The sequence below is a fragment of the Jatropha curcas genome, chromosome 3, assembly GCF_041381405.1.
Source record: "Jatropha curcas cultivar XTBG-Jc1 chromosome 3, XTBG_Jcur_1.0, whole genome shotgun sequence".
NCBI classification, from domain to species: domain Eukaryota; kingdom Viridiplantae; phylum Streptophyta; class Magnoliopsida; order Malpighiales; family Euphorbiaceae; genus Jatropha; species Jatropha curcas.
This window is the reverse complement of record NC_143153.1, coordinates 7,178,952-7,198,945: the sequence shown is the minus strand read 5'-3', so window position 1 is coordinate 7,198,945 and position 19,994 is coordinate 7,178,952. Positions and strand designations below refer to the sequence as shown.

Below are 19,994 nucleotides of genomic sequence, written 5' to 3'. Positions count from 1 at the left end.
AACTACGATCTACAATTTTTGATTACTGAAAATTGTTGAACTATGATTTAGTGTCGGTTTTAACTAGTTTAATTCCGATGAATTCCAATTTGAAACCTAATTAACCATTAGCTTTTTATACTATTTTTTTTAATATTAAGTTTCTCTCATGATAATAGAGAATTATTATGATAACCTTAATTTAGAAAGATATGTAAGAATACATAATATTATGGTAATTTTAATTGGAAAAGACAAGTTACAATATTATGATAATTATAGTTATTTAATAATAAATATTAATACTATAATGGAATGACAATTATTATCAATATTGTAATCGAGAAAGATTACAATATTATGATGATTATAATCGAGAAAGATATATTACAATATTATGATAATAAAAAAAAGTAAGGGAAAACATTCTTTATATATAAATGTCTATTAAGTAAAATTATATTCTTAATTTTTAATATTCCACTTTTTTTTAAGGATAAACTGAAAAGTCACATTAACTCAGATGGAGTTCATGAATAAACGGAGGTTCCTCCTCGATCCACAAGATCTCTTCCAAAAGGCTAAAAGGTAATTTTGAAAGTTCATGTGCAATCCAATTCCCATCCCGCAGAATATGAACACATCTAAAATTAACACAACTACTAGCAAAAGAATCTAAAATTAGTAACCTGGTTCCATAATCAGAATCAGAAAAGTCTTTTAATTTTTTTTACACTTATGAGGAGTTTCATTGTGTTAAATATTTGTATAAATTAATTTCGAATAGATTTAATTGAAATGAGAATTATCAAATGATAAATTATTAATTATTTATCACACTTCTAAGGAATATTATTGTACTAAATATTCATTTAAATTACCAAAAGCCTGCATACAGTACTCGAGCCGAACGCAATGTGATTATAGACCAAAAAATGTTCCTTTAATTAAAATAATTTGTTTAAATTTTCAATCATGCTTCTTGAAGGAAAATACTATTAAATAGTAAGTTGGAAAATACTATTCCTATTATCAAAAGACAACAGGGTCCAGACTTTAGTCTGGTAGCAAATTGCTCATGCAATGATGGCCGTCAGACTCATATATTCTTTTTCTGTAAGTCTAATCTAGACATCAACAAAACATATGGCCACCAAAGGTAAAACCGGCACTTCACATTGCATTATAAACCGAACAACAAAACCACAAAAAGCAAAAGCCCACCATATAGAGGATAATCAAACCAACAAACAAGCAAAAAAAAAAAAAAAAAAAAAAAAAAAAAAAAAAATCCACAAAGAAGGAACATAAATAAAGAAAATCAAATCAACAAATCCGAGCATTATTAAACAATAAAGCTAAAAGCTTCTGAGAACAGACGATAGAGTTTCGATCCCTCTTTATATAACTAGAGAAGCAGCCTCCACTGATAATTTTCTATCACCTTTTATATCCATAGTATCGTGCTAAATGCGTATCGATAAGTTTTGAAAATATTTGATGGAACTGTTAATGTTTTAAAAAATGATAAAGGATATCGCTGAAAATATTACATGCTTGTGTGCGATTCATTTCTGTACTTATCAAAATGATTAATGCATTTCTATTTTATTTCTTCCAATTTTTCTAACTAAACATTTACAAAAAAATAAAAATAAAAATTATATATATAGCGGAAAAGAAATATTTAGGCATTACAAGTAAAGGGGGGAAAAAGAACAAAACCTCCAATGTTCTTGACGTCTATAGTCTCTATCTTCCTGACATTAAATTGACAAGAGCTTGATTTTCATAGAAGGAACCGACGTCCCAATCCTCTGTTGAGGATGAGAGAGTCATTAAGGCTACCACAATAGATCTCATACTTGGTCGCAGAAGAGGATTCTCCTGTGTGCATGCCTTGGCGAGCTGAGCCATCTGCAACCGAAATAACCACTTAATTTCAGTTATCTCTAACCGTAAGTGTGCAGACACACACATATTTGATATATTATTTTTACCTTTCGAACTGAATCGAATGTATAGTTATCTCCTAGCCTTGGGTCAATCAATTTGCGAAGTTCTTCTTCAGGATCAGGCTCATCAAGAACATCTTCGAACTGTCAATCACAGTAAAACAATAAGGTTAGTTCATGGACATTTTTCAGGAAGCTATTCAATATTCATGAATTTGGCAATACGTGAAAATTAACAGGCATACAAATTTATTACATACTGAACATTTTTATCTAACTCAAAAGTGTATTTCGATTCAACCGAACCAGGCAGTAATTACAAACAAGTCCAGTCCAACATTACCGAGTATAGCCTGTCTAGTTTAGCTATAACTTGAATATTGATGGTGATATTTTAGCAACTTCTTCCCATCTATTTACACACTAGATTAATTGATAAGGAAGTGGTAGAAGACTAACCAAAGCAACAAGGCCCCTTGATTCAGCATTAGAACCATTTGCCTTGACGATAGCTTCCTTGGCAGAAATAAGTTCATAAAGGACAACCCCAAAGGCATAAACATCCACTTTTGGAGAAACATCGCCATATTGTGCATATCTGTCAACAAACATAAAAAGTTTAATCCATATTAATAATGTAAAATAAATGGTGGCTTTCTTGTTTTCCCCATCATATGAGATGCAAATGCGATTTATTCTCATAAACTAACTTTCTCTACAGGGCTATAGCGGCTCCACTGGACATGCTAAACATACATTTGAATGTACAATATATTTATTGTTATTTTCGTGTTTTCCAAGATCATCACTTTCCCTTGGTGCTTATTTTATCTTCCTGAAAAATCTCTCATTAATCTATCAGAATCCACCCTAACAGCCATCTCCTGCATGAAATTCTTCATTTTGCTTTGATCATTGAGGTATGAATCTGGGAGGTAGCCCTCCTCATTGATGCCTGGGCTCAAAACATCTTGCATCATGGAAGTAGGCTTATGCCATTAGTTGAATGGCTCCATCCAGAAAATTCTAAACATAACATCTCATTGAGATGGGAGTGTAGACAGTCTGGTTTAGGGTTTTGAAAATTTTCAAACTGAAATGAACTAAAATATAACAGTTTAAATTGGTTTCTACATGGTGTACAATTACACAATTATATTTAAATATAGTAAATTATTATTTTTTATCGATTTTAGTCTTCTTTTTCTTTTAAAATAAAAGTTTTATTATTTCTATCATCCAAAATAAATAAGTATTGGTTCTAAGTCTGATTCAAATGAAAAATATCAATTTTGTTCATGAGAGACATTCATTAAGTATAAATCCAAAAAGAAAATCATTCAATATATTACTAGTTAACATCAAATTCTATGTTATATAAAAATAATTAGTTAAAATATTAAAATTTACATTTATTAGTGTTATTATTATTATAGTTTTATGTATTATTCTGAAATAAATATTGTTTACAGTTTGCTTTGGTTTAATTTATCAAGAAAACAGAAACTAAACTGTAAATCGGTTTTTATAAAAGAGATAAAACAAATTCTTAATTTTTAAGAGTCAAACTGAACTAAATTGCTTAATCTAGTTTTGTCTAGTCTAATTTAGCGGTTTCCCTAATAATGAACACCCCTACATGTAGAATGTTTCAGTGGCAACCATCCTGTCTGAATCGAAGCACAGATCTCCAGGACCTATGCTCAAACCATTACAAATAGGAAGTTGCTAAATGCAACTAGACTAGCTATATTTAGTTTTCATGTCAGTACAAACAACTAGACCAGCTGATATTTAATTTTCATGTTAATTTGATAAATTATCTTACTCTGGTGGCATGTATCCAAATGTACCCACAAGACGTGTGGGGAGTGATGCACTTCCAACCTCTGTCAGTTTTGTTAACCCAAAATCTGCAACCTGTACAAATGATTTATTATTAATAATTTAAATGGCTGTCAAATGGATGATCATCCAACAGATGTGTAAGTACAACCTTTCCACGATAATTCTTGTCAATTAATATGTTTGCTGACTTAATATCACGATGAATATAAACAGGAACAGTATGCTCATGGATATATTCAAGGCCCCTAGCTGAATCAAGGGCAATTTGCACCCTAGAAGACCATGGCAATGGATCCCTCTCTGGAAACAAGCAACATTATTATCACTACTATAACACATCAGCTAGCACAAGAAATGATATATATATATAGAACAGATATAGTCTCACCAGAACCACGCAAATGTTGGCTTAAGTTGCCATTCTCAATGTATTCATAAACTAGGAAAAGAGAACCCTCAACACAGTATCCAATCAGTCGGACCTGCATAAAATGCAGATATTATTGTCTATTGAATAGAAGGAAAAGAAAAAATAAACATTTACAAGATCATCCATGCAGTTTGAGTGTGCATAAATTAGATGTACACAGACAGGAGCATTTCATTGGCCAAAATAGTCATCAAAACCGTAAATAAATAGGTAAACAGATTGCAAATCCTTCTAGCAGGAGACGAATGCTTATGCAATTAATTTTGACCTCCTAACCTCGAGAATGTTAGTTGATCAAAGTATACGTCACAGCTTTGTGCTTCTAAACACAAATAATATTTTCCAGATACAACATGGAGTTCATTTCTAGATTTTTCTTTTTCTCTCTCTCAAAGTTATGCCTCAACTGCTTTTGAACTTCATTACAGAAATAAATATTGTTTAAGAGTTCGTTATACAAAACAAAGAACATATATGGGTCTAAAGAAGTGAGTGCATTAGATTATCCATTCCAAAATTGATGCGAAGAGGCAACCAGGCATAGTATTTTATCTAAATCACCATGCAGGGATTCCAGACTGTACCTGTTCTCTGATCAAGCAAAGAAACAACATAACTTTGCCAAGGTCAATGGATCCTCAACAAAGAACCATGTTAAGTTCATTACTTTTAACTTGAGAAATGCAATAACGTGAATATCTATTTACTTCATAGGATAGACACAAACAGTAACTATGAATTTTTCTAGTTAATGCCGGTAATTTATTTCAAGAACTGTTCTTAAATAAAATTTTGACGTCTACCAAAATGAAAAAAACAGAAACCAGTATTTCTTCTTTATAAGCACTAATATTTATTATAACTTTGAGAGAAAGTATACCAGGTTCAAGTGATGAACATGTGTTAAAACCTTGAGTTCAGCAAAGAATTCTTTTGAAGCTTGCATGTCCATCTTCTTGATTGCAGCTTTCTGCATAATTTAGTCCAATTTATGGGTGTTAGAAGCAGAAAAGTAAATTACCAATAAAAGAGAGTTAGCGAGAACATAGGTAGATGCTGCCATCCCTTAACGATGCAAGAAGAAATATCAAATATGCATCCATCCTAAAGAGCATCATACGACGAACAACATAAGGCAGACAGCCAAAAATAGGGGAACATGTTTTCCTCATCTTCCAATGTTTGAGGCTCATAGGAAACTGACTCAACAAAAAATATTTTCTCGGGTCTAAATCATTAAAACTACCCCAAACTTTACAGGTAGTTTAAATTGTACCCTAAATCCTCAACTTTCTTCTAGTATCCTGAACTTTAATTTTAGTTACAATAACACTATAATTTCAAATTGGACCTAATTTAATGAACAAATTATTATTTTTATGGGACTCAGTTTAACCTTTTTCCCAAATTAGACTCATTCCCCACCACCATTGCTTATAAATAAATAAATATTTATTTATATTAAATATTTTATATTAAATATTAAAATAAGAAACAATCTATTCATCTTAAAAATAAAATACTTTTATTTCTTTATTAAGTATTGACAACAAATAATGATTCTCTAAAAATAAAATGACATTGTGATAAATAAAACCAATTTTTATAAGAGATTTAACTTGAGTATAAACAAAATTTCATACTTAAAAAATAGCAAAACAAAAACCTAAACAAATATTTTATGCTTATAACTAACTAAAATTTATTATTTACTTGGCTTTTTACGAATTTAAATTCCTAACCAATATTTTACTTGGCTTTTGTGAATTCACAAGAGAAATATCACTCATTGATGTGACCAGCAGAATTTACTTCTTATTTTTTAATTCATAAGTTTCTCTTCTATTCAAATGAAAAAACTAAGTGAAATATATATATATATATATATATATATATATATATATTCTCATAGATCAAACATGTTCATTGTATTCTTTACTGGAATTTTTTCTAGTGTGAAAATAGTTCTTAATGGATTCCAGTGTTATATCCATACAATGCAAAAGAATAATTCCATGACTGCCTAATTAAGAACATAGAGGATGCTAGTAAAAAAAGATGCGACCACCAATTAAGCTTTAATCCAAGTGAATGTCAAAATTTAGATTCTACTTCTTCCATTCAATCTAGGACAGTATTCCACTCACTTTCTCATACCAAGCTTGTTTCCTCAACTCCAATAGACTAAGGCCAAACAACTGATATAGAGCCGTCTCCAAATTTCCTAATTCCCCAAACCTAAAATGTCTTTAAAGTAAACCAAGTAGTCCAAAAAGAGAGGTATACAAAATTACGTTCAAAAAAAAATAATAATTAAAATAAAAATAAAAATTCAGTCATATTAAGTCACATTAATATAAATGATACATGCAAAAATACAAATGATAGGGCAATCCATTAACAGATAAACAATAATTCAAAAGTAGACTGACATTATAAGAATTTGACAATCCAAAAACAGAAAAGAAAAAGGAAAAGATGGTGCTCATTTGCCTTAAGAAACACAGCCAACATGCTAGATTAATTAATGCATATTATCATGAATGAAAAATGCACAATGGTAACATGTTTCTTCAATACTGATTGATAATAAATGAACAATAATGTTACAACAGACCTCGCCTCTCAGCTCTGCATAGTAAACAGACCCAAAGCCACCCTGACCAATCTTATTAGCCAAATTGAAGTTATCAGTAGCCTGGGCAAGTTCTTCATAAGAAAACTCCACTGATTTGTCCACAGTTATGCCTGTAAGGCCCGGAGATGGTGCCAGACCAGTTGATTCGACAGGTTTATCTGAGTTACTTCCAGGAGCTGAATCAAGAGACCCAAAGGTCAGGAGTTGAATAATTTTTTTCACAATCAATGCCATTTCATTCACACACATGCTAGAAATTATAACCAGAACAAAGAGATAATGATATGCTGCATGTAGAAAAAGAAAGTACGAAGGCACATTATGGAGAAACAAGATTAAAGTTTTTAGCAAAACTCTCTCTCTCTCTCTCTCTCAGACACATAGAAAAAGCAAAGAAATTCAGAACTGAGACCAGTAAATTCATTAGGTACTTCAATCAAACTATGAGAGAGAGAGAGAGAGATCAGAAACATACACAAAAAGCAGACAAACTCGTTGAGAATTGAGACCAGTAAATTCATTTGGTACTTCCATCAAAACTTAAGAAAGACACTAATAAAAATAAAAGTACCACGTAAACCTTGACCAGAGGGATCTTGAGATACTGTTGACAGCAATGTTGCCCCCTTCTCCTTCCTCTTTCTGTAGAATCCAAAGTAAAGACAAACTGCTAGTAAAAGCACCACAGCTACTGCTCCTATGGATATACCGGCAATAACTCCCCCTGATATCCCTGCTTATATGAAGGTACAATGTAAGTTCATCATGCATGAAATTTGCATTTCAACATCTCTGCCAAATATCAAAGGAAGCGTGCAAAGAAGACCAAACCACCTGTGCTGCAGAAAGGAAAAATTGGAAAAAAAAAAAAAAAAGGACAAGCATATTACAATTTGTACTTGAAATAAATCCAGAGGTAGCCAAGTGGAACCAGTAACAGATTATGTTAATATAAGGAGTATAATAATTACCTTGATGTCAGGGGCCGATAGCTATTATTTTGATCTGCGAAAAAAGGAAAAATTTCAGCGACTCACACTTGTAGCACTTCACAGCAGATAGTTAACAATATCAACTTAATGATGCTGCATATATCTTGTATGGTACTATTGCATCCAAAAGCAAATACTCAAATGGTTCAACATGATTACCACCAAAATGAATAAAATAAGAATGGATGCAATCTAACGAGGATGCATGAGATATAACCATTTAGGATAAAATGAAATAATAAAGTGCAATTGTAATAGGGATAAATGAAATAGCTATATTATGATTGTAATGCCTGTTTAACTAATAATTATCCAGTTTGTGAAGGTCTACCATTTTATCATGTAGTTGAATTCTTCAAACCAGTATGTTTAAAAAACCTAAAAGGCTTCATCACTCAAGCAACTGCATTACACCTGCAAGAACATTTTGAACCAACTAGACTATTGCCTTGAAACTTAGCACGCAATTATGTGAGTATCGATACTAACTGTGGATTCTTGTTTCCATTTTAAGAAGCATAGCATCACGTTTGTCAGAAAGGGGCATTCTGAGATTTTATTAAAATAAGCTGCCAAACTTCAATTTACACCAATATCTTCAAATCAAATATTCAGTCTCCCAGTAAAGATTTCCTATTATAACCAATAAAAGAAATCCCCAGAGGCACCAGAAGTATGCAAACTAAGTATTAAAAGCATAAAACTTCTGTCAAGGAAAGAGAATTCAACAAAGTTTTGCAGGCGAAAGCCTGTTTGCTATGTACCAAAATGTAATTGTGCAAAGTGAATCTGCCACTGTCAAAGACTGGGAATTCAATGAACTTTAATTAAGTTGGACAATTGATCTAGACTATACAATCAAACGTACAATGTACACAAGAACTTAAACAGATTCTCTAATAAATCATTAACCAAGACAAAAAAAGTAATCCTTAAGATTCTTATATGTGCGTGTTTGTGAAAAATCACCTTTTCCCGGGATATAAACCAAACCACTTCCTCGGCTAAAATTGGCACCAATATTATATCTCTGCAGCAAATTAGCAGTAATATTAAACTGACTTGCAATGGATGCCAATGAATCCTCACGCCTGAGCGGGTAACTAACAAACAACCCATAATCCTTGGAAATGGAACTATCACCACACGAGCAATTCACAGTAACATTAAGCGTACCGACATCGGGTATATTAGTAGCTGGATAGCTATTGAACCTCTCCAACCATGACAACGTAGTCAAGTTAGAATAGTACTGCTCAGCAACAACATCATAAGTGTCACCGCTTTTCACGTCGTACCGGAAAACATGGCCGAGGAATTCACCATTGATGCAGTCGCAAGGAAAGGGGACGTTGACTCTGATGGAAGCTTCGACACTGTCCTTGTTCGGAACTTGATCTCTGTTGTAATCGACGATTGTATCAGGCGATCCTAAAATGTCAGATTTCAAAACACTGGCGATGAAAGTGAGGTTCGTTCCTTCCCAAACGTAATACGAAGCCAAAGCCAAATCGCAGCCTTTGGAACATTTGGAATGAGTGTAGCAGCAGAGAGAGAGTAACAGCAAAAATGATAATACAAACCCTAATTTTGGATTCATTGAGACTCAAAATTTGAGGAATTTCGTTCCTTAAGATTGCAGTGGAAACTTCCCTGACCTTAGGTTTTTGTATCTTTGAAGAAATGTTTGATTTCTGATATTTGATGTGTTTGTGGACCGTTGACTGGGTGTTTCCGTGTTTGTTGAGTTTAAAAATTGGAGATGAATTAGTTGATAATGACAATGATTAAGGGTTGTTGAAAAAGACATTTTCTGGGATTAAAGAAGGGATTAAGAGATGGACTATTGGCTGTGTCGTGTTCTGACTCCCTTGTAGAGAATACAATATCAGTAAATTCCCGCGGTTTCCTGGTCTTAAAGGCTTCGGGAGTATGGGAGGAAGTGGAGAATCACGCGCGGAGGCCGCTAGGCTTGGTTTGCTATAATTGGGCTGGGCCGGTGGATACTGGGCCTTAACGGCCTAGCCCTACAAATTTGGCAAATCTGGGTTGTGTTCCATGATATGCATTTTAAGTAGCTTTTACAACGGAGAGTATAAAAGTTAACTCATGTATGTAACATTCAGCTTCTACGCATTTCATAAAAAGTTACTAGAACATGTAATAATTAAACGCTATTAAAATAATTAACAACTATCAAAGCAACTAATTTTATCGGATCTGTTAGAAAGTATGTGTTAGTTTATATAAAAGAAAACCTTCATAAAATGGTCATAGTTGTGGAAGAATGTCCTATTTCTGACCATTATATACCTTGTAACGTTGCGGTGTTTCTTATTATCTAATAAAAAAAAAACATTAAACAACTTGTTCCCTACCATATTTTCAAACCAAACACTTCTATTGATAATATTAGCTTTTTATTAGTTTATACATGTAATCTGGATGTTATGGGTTTCAACCATGAAAACGGCTTTTTAAAAAAATGCATTTATATTTCGTGCATTTAAGACATCCTTAGTCATTTAGGGCTAAAAATTATAAGTGATGTAATCACATATTAATGCACTAAAACTTCAAAGCATAACAAGGGCTAATAATAACACGCACGAATATAGTTTTAAGTACATTTATGGAAAAACTCCCGACAAATAAAATAAAATAATAAATAATAAAATTACACTAAATCTCATACAACAATTCCTAAATCCTAGAATCTAAACTACAAAATAGTACTTCTTCCGTCCCGCTCAAAATTTCGATTTCTAAAATTTTTCTTGTTCCATTTTAAATGTCATTTTTTAAATTTAAGAAATAGTTTATTAATAATTTTATCTTTTTATCCTTATTTATTGAATTCCAATATTTTTCTCTTAACAACACATTCTCTCTTGACAAAAGGGTATTGAAATACTTTAAAATGATATTTTATAGAATTAAGATAAATTAAAGTTGACAGTTTGAGTAGAACGTAGGTAGCATACCCTAAACATTAAAATTTAAAATCTAAACTCTAATGAAATGCTGAAACCTTAAAATTTTCTAAAATGCTAAACTCAAAAATCCTAAAAACCTAAACCTTAAACTTTAAAATCCTAAAATCTAAATTCTTAATCCCTAAACCTCTAAAATCTAAATTCTTAAACCCTAAAGCTCTTAATCTTAAACTTTAAATTTTATTATTTTTAAGGGAGTCTCATAATGAGACTACCGAGGTTTATATCCTTCCTATAGTTTTATGAATCACTACCCGCAATATATATTAAAAAAATTTCCCATATATTAATGTAAAGCTCAAAGTGAATAGGAATAGCAATACGAATAGGAAAAAAAAATGAAGAAAAATTAAAACATAAAATTTACAGACTATTACAAAAATCATCGAAATTTTTATTATTTTAAAACAATATTATTAATATTATGAATTTCATTAATTTAAAAAAATAAAAAAAATTATTACTTTGAAAGAATATTAATAACTATATCCGTCCCAAAATTATGGTCTCTTTTCGGGTGTCTCAAAATAATTGTCTCTTTTTTTTAGCAAATAATTGTTCTATTTATATTTTTACAAATGTTTTTCTTTTCACTTTCTCACAATATCCTTATATAACAATTCGTGTAAACAATTAATATTAGTTGAATTTACTCAGTAGTATAGAAAAATCCATAAGATAATTAATTTTAAAATCTTATTATACTTATTATTCATCCTATTTTAAAAGTTTTAAGAAATTATTAATATCCAATCTTTAAGATCTTTTAAGGGTATATATGAAAAGATAAGAAAAAAATTATAGTTAAACTAATTTAACTAACTATTTTAAACTATGTGAAAAACATTAAGACTATAATTTTAGAAGCAATGGAGTATATATATTTATAATTTAATTAATTAATTATTGAAAAAAATAAAACTCAATTATTCCCTAAACTTGGATGCAATAATTTACCTAAAAATTAATTTTTCATAGAATCATTATCTTATCTTTGCAGTTTATATACAAAAGGAGCAAAACGGCCCAATTTTTTGTTATTTTGAAAATTTTTAATATTTCTAACTGAAAATTATTACTACTACTAAGGTAGAATAATTATTTTATTGAGAATATAATAAAATATTAATATTAATATTTTATTCCTTTTACGATAAGTTTTTTTTATTATTAATTTAGTACATAGCCGGAGTAATAAGTATATAGAAAACTGAGTTTTGAATAAATTATATATTGAAAACTGATTTTTGAATAAATTAATTTCATGAGACAAATTAAGTCTCTATCCGAAAAATGGACATATCATTAATATTATTAAACGTAAATTTTAGTTCTATTAATATACTCATCCTGTTCCGTAATCTTTTTTTCCTAATTTAACTTTTCACATATTAAGTAAATATATTTAATATTGTTCAACTATAATTTTTACTTAATATTTTTCTAATATAGTGTTATGTTCATAATTTATATTGTTCTATTGTAATTATATTGCTCACACTAAATTACTATTCTTAAAAAGATCTAACCTTCAATTTCACCCCGAACTTTTTGAGTAGTTGCAATTTCACTCTAAATCGACTTTTGTATCTTGGACACTCTAAACTTATTAATTAGTTACAATTACACCCTAATTTGTATTAATATCCAACTCATTATTTTTGAGTCTTAAAATTGTTTCAATTTTAAAATCAAATACTCAATCTTGATTATTTATTTATTTATTTGGGTTTGATTTTATTATTTATTGTTTAAATACTTAGACATGAAGTTCATTTTTTTATATTGTTTTAATCAAAATTCCAACCTTAGTTTACTTTTAGGTGCAATTGCAACAAATTAACAAGTTCAAGGTGTTGTAATTGACTTTTAGAGTGTAATCGCAAACTAAAAGCAAATTATGGTATAATTGCAAGTAGATTAACATTTCTTTCCACCCAAACTAAGTTTCAAACTCTATTTTCCATCATTTCTTATTTTACCTCCGTCCAAACAACCTATAAATAAATAATATAAGTAGCAAGTGAATATTTGAATTCCTTCCTCCAATAATATAATAAATGAATAAATTATTTAAAAATTTTATGAAAAGTAAAATAAATTACCTTTTCCTGGAATGAAAACCAAGCCACTGCCCTGACTAAAGTTGGCAACAGTATAATCAGGATTATATCTCTGCAGCAAATCGGCACTGATATTTGTCGCCCTCGCAATAGAATCCAAACTATCTTCAGGTCTGAGCGGATATGTAATAAACAACCCATACTCCTCAGAAATCGAGCTAACTCCACACGAGCAATTAACCGTCACGTTAAGCACACCAGTATCTGGTATGTTGTTCTCCGTATACTCAGGATTAGATAGCCGTAACGATGAAATCGTGGTCAAGTTGGCGTAAGTATTGTTCGCGATGGTGGTGTAAGTATCGCCTCCTGCGACGTTGTATTGGAACGTATGGCCAAGGAATTCACCGTCGATGCATTCGCAGGGAAAGGGGATGTTGATTCTGATAAAGGATGGGAGAGTGTCCTGATTTGGAACATTTTCTCTGTTGTACTCGACGATTGAATTAGCCGATTGTAAAATATTCGATTTGAATTCCAGGGCGATCTCTGATAAGACTTTTCCTGATACAACGTAGTATGATGCCAACGCTAAATCGCAGCCATCGCTGGTTCGGCATGCGGAATCGGCGGTGGTGCAATAAAGTGAGAGTAAAAGCAAAAGTAAAATTCCTAGTTTCAGATTCATTTGGGATCAAGAGATGAGAAGAGAAGGTTTTTCTGTTTTGATGAATAAGATGGACTTGAGAATTTGATTTTGATTTGTAATTTTGATCTGTGATGTTTTTGACAGTTGACTCGGATTGTAAACGCCTGCGATGATAATTTGGTGGTTGAAAAAGACATTTTTTTTTTTTTTAATTGAAGAAGGGACTGATGTGGACGACTGGTGCTGTTTTTTAATTTTTCTTTCTCTTCGAGCATATCAATATGGCGGTAATTTCCAGCTGGTTTCCCTTGGTTTTAGGCTCTAATATCTAAGCCGCCATCTTAAATGGGTTTGGTCTATTTGGGCTGGAGATGAAAATTGGGCCTTCAGGTTCTTGGCTCCAAAAATATTTATGTTTTATGTTCTAATCTTTCGTCCCTGCCTCTGTGTTCGATTGTGTTGATTGTTTTTTATATCTCACATTCCTAATATAACTATTTGTGAAAAAAGATAATTTGTTAGTAGGCCCTTTAGATTTTTTTTATACTTGCACTTTTCAAAATTGAATTTTTATTATCACTTTCACGGATTGAGGTCCCTTACCACTAGGGGCAAAATCAAAAAATTTAGTCAGTGTAGACAAATTTTATTCTTAAATTTTAATAAAATAAATTTTATTGGCCTCTAATTTAGAAATTACAAGTTTTAAATATTGATAAGAAAAAAAAAACACTATGCAATTTTCAGATATATTGAGCTATAATTTTTCTTAAATTTATTTTTCAATTTTTATATAGTAAAACTTATATTTACATAATTTTTCATTATTGAATGATCTATATAATGACTAATTCAAAGATAGTCTTTCAAAAATAAAAGGAAAAAAAAAAAGAAATTGATATGCTTAAAGTATAAATTGAAAAGAAAGAGACCAATTAATTAAAAAAATGAAAAAAAAAAAAGATAGAAGATGCAGGTTAAATTTAATAAAAAATTATGAAAAAAAGGAGATAAATATGGCCTGAATTTTATTGTAAAGCGCCAAAATAAAAGATGTATCTAACTAAATTTAGATAGTAAAAGAAATATTTAATTAAAGTTTTATATATTTTAAAATATTAAAATTTTAGTATAAATTATAAAAAATTTGTGTTCAATATTATATGAAATAAAAATTTTATATCGTTGAATTAAGAGTTAATCTAATGATGCAAGAATGGATTGGACCTCGAAAAGAAAAGATTCATGAACCATGATGGTTTGATTTTAAAAGCAAATACTATAATTAAAAAATTTTTTATTTGAGGATGGGTACATGCATACTCTAGGTATAGTATAGCTCGCCTGCTTACCACGCCAGGGGCTGCACCAGGTTATATAAAGTGGGGTCAATTAACTCATTTAACTTTTAAAAAATATTTATAAAATAGGGTTAAATTGATAAAAAAAATTAAAAAATATATATTAAATGAAAAATTTTAGAATTTTAATCTAATTGACCCTATTAAAAATTAAATTAAATAGATGACCCAAAGTAAATTAAATGAACCCTACATGGCTTCTTGCTTGGATAAATTGCACTTTTTCAATCTCACAGCCAAGTGATTGGTTAGAAAACGGAAAATACTCAAAGTAAAGATGCCTTTCATATCTACACCCAACTTATTTTGGAAATTCTGTATAATGTCTCTCTCCCTTATCTCCAACTTATTTTTATAATATCATTTTTTAAAAAATAGAAACCATATATCATAATATATAAAAGAATTATACTGACTCCGTTTATTTTGGGAAAATAATTTACTTTTAGAAAATATTTTCCATAAAAATGACTTAAGTTTCTTTTTCGATCAGAAAAATATTTTTCGTTGATTTATTTTTTTAAACACAACAAAATAACGAAAAATTGTAAAAAATATTTTTCTGTAAATTATTTTATGGAAATAAACGAAGTCTAATGATCATTTTATACACCAAAATTTTACCAAAAGCCAATATTCATAAAGTAAAAACTATTAGTTCTCACATAGCAGCAACCGTTATCAATAGTATTAACGACTAAATTAAACGAACACTTGTAACTATAAGTAAATTAAAGTGTACTTTACCGGATTCGTAAGCGATTAAACAAAGACAAATTGACTTCGGTAAACAGAAATTGGATTCAATAAACAGATAATCATTAAACTATATTTATCCAATTCATTTTTGCAAATCAAATAACCCACAATCAATAATAACTCATAATAAAATTCTTATAGTTTGTTTACTTGGAAATTTACAGAACCTAATACTACTCATTTAAATATTAAAAATGAGAAATAAAAAAATGAGGATTTAATTAGCTGAGGAATAAAAAATAAAATGAATTAATGAGAAATGTTTTTGGTTTGTCATTAGAACCGTAATAATCAAGTATTTGGAACTAAGTGCTCAAAGTCAAAGACTATAACGTGGAATTTTGGCCACCAAGTGGAGCAAGCGATCGTTTACGGCACATATATTATATTCGGTTAATTCGACCGGATACTTCAAATCAAAATTATATTTTTTTTATTCTTTGTATAAAAATTTATTATTACACTTTCTATAAATAGTTTATTATTGCACTTTCGACGAATGTAATAATTAGATTACTCTCATACATAAGAAATATATAGTTTGAACATGTAATAATAAAGTATATGAAAATAGTTTGGGATGGGTTTGTTGTGGTAGGCGCTTGTAAAGAGTAATGGACCCATGATATAGATACGAAGAGAGACATATATTAATTAAGTTCCACAAATTAATGAATTGCAATTCTGAAAAATTAGTAATTTTCCATATGAAGACGTAAAAGTAAAAGAATAGACATGTACGGGAAAGGTAGTTGTTAGTTTGGTGGGCTACAAAAATGTGAAAAATGTCAAACTTTTGATGTCACATACAAGAATGAATGTAACCAATTCATTTCCTCGAATTGGAAGATTGGACAACCACAATGATTTTAGGAAAGAAAAATCTAAAATAATCTCTATATTATAGTCAAGTTAATGTGTATATTTTCAAAAATTAATTATGAGCTCCCTAAATTATGATTCTATTAACAGTTTAATCTTTTTTTTTATATAAAACGGTCTCTTCTGATTGTCAGTTATAAAACTGACTTTGTATAAAAGGAATTTTAAGGTGGGAAGAAATAAATTAATCTATAAATTATTGTTAAATTATCATTTATTGACCAATTTATGCAACCTTTAATTATAAATACGCTATTGTTGACGGCAGTTCCCAAGAGAATTGTACCTAAAATTTACCATTTTTAGTGTGTAGAATTGCTATAATATATTATTCAATGATCCCCTCATTATTAATAGGACTCGATTAGTTATATTCAATGATTCATTTGATGTTAATCAAGAAATTTATTAGTTCAAATGACATTTCAAAGTAACAACTTCAAGGAAAGAAAGTGCAGGCCAGAGCATTCTTGCAGTTCCAGATAGTGCTTGGATTAGCCATTCCGAGTTGACGTTTACGTTTAGCATTTCAATCGGCAATAGCTAATTTGAAGTATAAATCTTTGTTCAAAAGGCGGGCTTTTTTTTTAAAAAAAAAGGAAAATATCAAAGTAAATAAATTTTTTTATTCGAAAATGTTGAAAAAAATGTGCATTATTTACTCGAGCGTATAAACGCTAAATCTCTTTCAATTAGAAAAAAAAAAATAATGAATAAAAAAATTAAATTGTTTAATGTGAAATTAATGTCGGCAACCATCATATTACTACTTTCTTATTGTTACAGTAACTTATCATTTTTTTTTTGTATATTTTTTCTTATATTCATATATAATAAATAAGTCAGGTAGAAAATTATATATATTATATATAAAATTTAGTTTCTTCTCTCATTTCATTAGAGTCGGTGAGAACAAAATGGAAACGATGAACGCATCTTTGAATAGTTATGTATTCAGTGCTAAGTGGCAACAGCTAGCTATAAAAATTTTACTGGTTCGAAATAGGAAGCTATGACATAAACTAAACGCACGTGCCGTACACATTAGAAAGTGATCCCTTGACCACTTCTATCTTTTTAATATTTTTTTTAAAATAAAAATTAATGACGGTTGATGGCCATTGCCAAGGTTTTCCAATTCCCACCTTGCTAATAATATAAATTTTTTGAAGTCAATTTAACTATTGTTGAACATTGCTTTATCTTTAATTAAAAAATTTATATATGACTCCTCTCACAATTTAAAATAGAAAAAAAAAACTAATTTAGAGTTATAATTTTTATAGTTTTTAGGCTATACACTCCATTGTTGTAATAAAAAAGATCCAAACCAATAATATTCATTAGAAAATCAAGCAAACTATAACTGATGGTAATATTATCAATGATGAAGTCAAAAATCAGACTTGGGGCAAAAAATATCTTGCACAAGAGTCTAAATAAAAAAGAGAATTTTTTAAGATAAAAATAAAAAGGTTTTTAGAGATCGAGGACGGTGGCTTCCTCTATCCACCCTTTATTCTGCCTAGGATTGTAAACGAGCCAAGTTGCTCGAGGCTCGGCTCGATAAAAGCTCCCTCGAGCTTGTTCAATAAGTTTGTCGAGCCGAGCTTGATCTTGGATCATTATTGAGCTGAATCGAGCTCACGAGCTAGCTCAATAAGCTAAAACAATTAAAATTCATATTAAAATGACGCTATTTTGGTTAATAGAATTCGAGTTCGAGCTCAGACTCGACTCATTTATAATTATCAAGTTAAGGCAGAGCCGAGCTGAAACTTGGTTATTTTTAAACGAGTCAAGATCAAGCTCAGATTTCCAAGCTTGAAATGAGCTCGAGCTCGAACTTGAGTTCGATTCTCTTACAACCTTAACTCCGCCTCTTAATAATATGACATCAATCTCATAATATTTATATTAATATTTGTGTATTTTGTTTTAAACTAAAGTTCAACAATAATATTTCTTTGAAATTATTACCAGGATATTGCTCATTTAATTATAAATGTTGCACCAGAAAGGGAGAAACAGTGAGAATTTAATATGAATACAACTTTCTAAATTGAGATATTGAGACAAAACGCATTGAAGGTATATTATTATAACCTAATGGTCAACGCACCCAAGTCCTAGCTCCTTCCAAAGTTAAAAAAAATAATAATAATAAATTAAATTAAAATTAAAATTAAAGAAAGAATAGGGGTAGGGTAGGGCTTTTCATATAATGCCTTAATATACCAAGCACGAATTAACAAAAAGTAGGAAGCAACCTTTCTGTGCACCTAACAGATCCTACTTTCATATAAAATAATAATTTCTTATTTCTAAATTTCTGTAGGGACATCATTTAGACCATGAATATATTTATTATATATATTCCTTAACTTTGCAATAACTCAAGTTGTCGTAATTGCCTAGTCAGCACACCAATAAAGCCTTTTTCTTCCAGAAGCAATTTTTTTCCCTTTGTAATATAGAATTATATTTCGTTAGACCGATTCGCTCTCTATTCACCTATTAATTAAATTAATAAAAATATAATTTTTTAAAAAAATTATTCATACTTTATTTTTTTAATATATAATTAAAATTACCTTGGTTGAATAAAAATTTATATTTTTATTGTTTTTTCTATAAATAAAGTCATAAAATTCGATTTAAGCAAGTTTATATATATATAAATAAATTTGTTGAGTTCGAATCCTCTCAATCACAAGTATTTTCACTAATCTAATTATTGTGTAACCTACAGTGTTATTTTTTCCATCAACCCTCCTAATAAATAAAAAAATTTATTTTTTAAATAAAATACATATAAATAATTAAGCATTTTAAAATTTTAAGTTTTCTCTTTAATAAATTTATTTTTAATGAATATATATGACAATGAGATATTTGAAAATTTTTTATATTTTATTTATTAAATATTTAATTCTTTTAGAAAATATATATAAAACAGAAAATATTTTTCTTTATGTTTCTATGATATGATTTGATTGGATGTATTTTTTAAAAATAAATTTTCAAATAGATTATATATAATATTTTATTTAGGAGAGAGGTAAAAAGGGAAAAAAAAAGGATATTATTTTTATTAACATTTTTTTATGTTTGTAAGATTTGATTGGATATATTTTTTAAAAAGTAAATTTTCAAATAGAATTTACATAATTAAACCTATATGGTAAATAGTTGAAAATTTTAATTTTAAAAAAAATAATATTTTATTGATATACTTATATATTTATATACATTGAAACATTTTTTATTTTTTTTAGTTGAGTTACGAATTTAATTATTGTGTAACAAGTAATATTATTTTGACCATCAAACTTCCTAATGAATCAAAGAAAATTAATTTTTTTTAAATAAATACATATATAATTAAGAAATTTAAAATTTTAATTTATATATTTACTAAATTTATTTTTAATGAATATAT

At 29.3% G+C, this 19,994-nt stretch overlaps 1 protein-coding gene and 1 pseudogene across 2 annotated transcripts; both read right to left on the bottom strand.

Moving 5' to 3' along the window:
- Nucleotides 1–1,559: 1,559 nt before the first annotated feature.
- CERK1 (chitin elicitor receptor kinase 1) lies at nt 1,560–9,708 on the bottom strand. Of its 2 annotated transcripts, XM_089719093.1 has the most exons (12): nt 8,812–9,704; nt 7,822–7,855; nt 7,682–7,689; nt 7,422–7,583; nt 6,830–7,026; nt 5,093–5,182; nt 4,171–4,264; nt 3,931–4,082; nt 3,763–3,854; nt 2,394–2,532; nt 1,980–2,078; nt 1,560–1,896 (listed from the first exon to the last, which is right to left on the bottom strand). In XM_089719093.1, exons 1-12 carry the CDS (start codon nt 9,440–9,442, stop codon nt 1,732–1,734), a joined length of 1,863 nt encoding a protein of 620 aa, XP_089575219.1. In that variant the 5' UTR covers nt 9,443–9,704; the 3' UTR covers nt 1,560–1,731. The 2 variants fall into 2 exon arrangements, with proteins under 2 accessions (XP_089575219.1, XP_089575220.1); XM_089719094.1 differs by lacking the exons at nt 7,682–7,689; nt 7,822–7,855 and having other exon boundaries at nt 7,431–7,583; nt 8,812–9,708.
- Nucleotides 9,709–12,794: 3,086 nt separating this feature from the next.
- LOC149497443 (chitin elicitor receptor kinase 1 pseudogene) lies at nt 12,795–13,589 on the bottom strand (annotated as a pseudogene).
- Between the last annotated feature and the right edge of the window lie 6,405 nt (nt 13,590–19,994).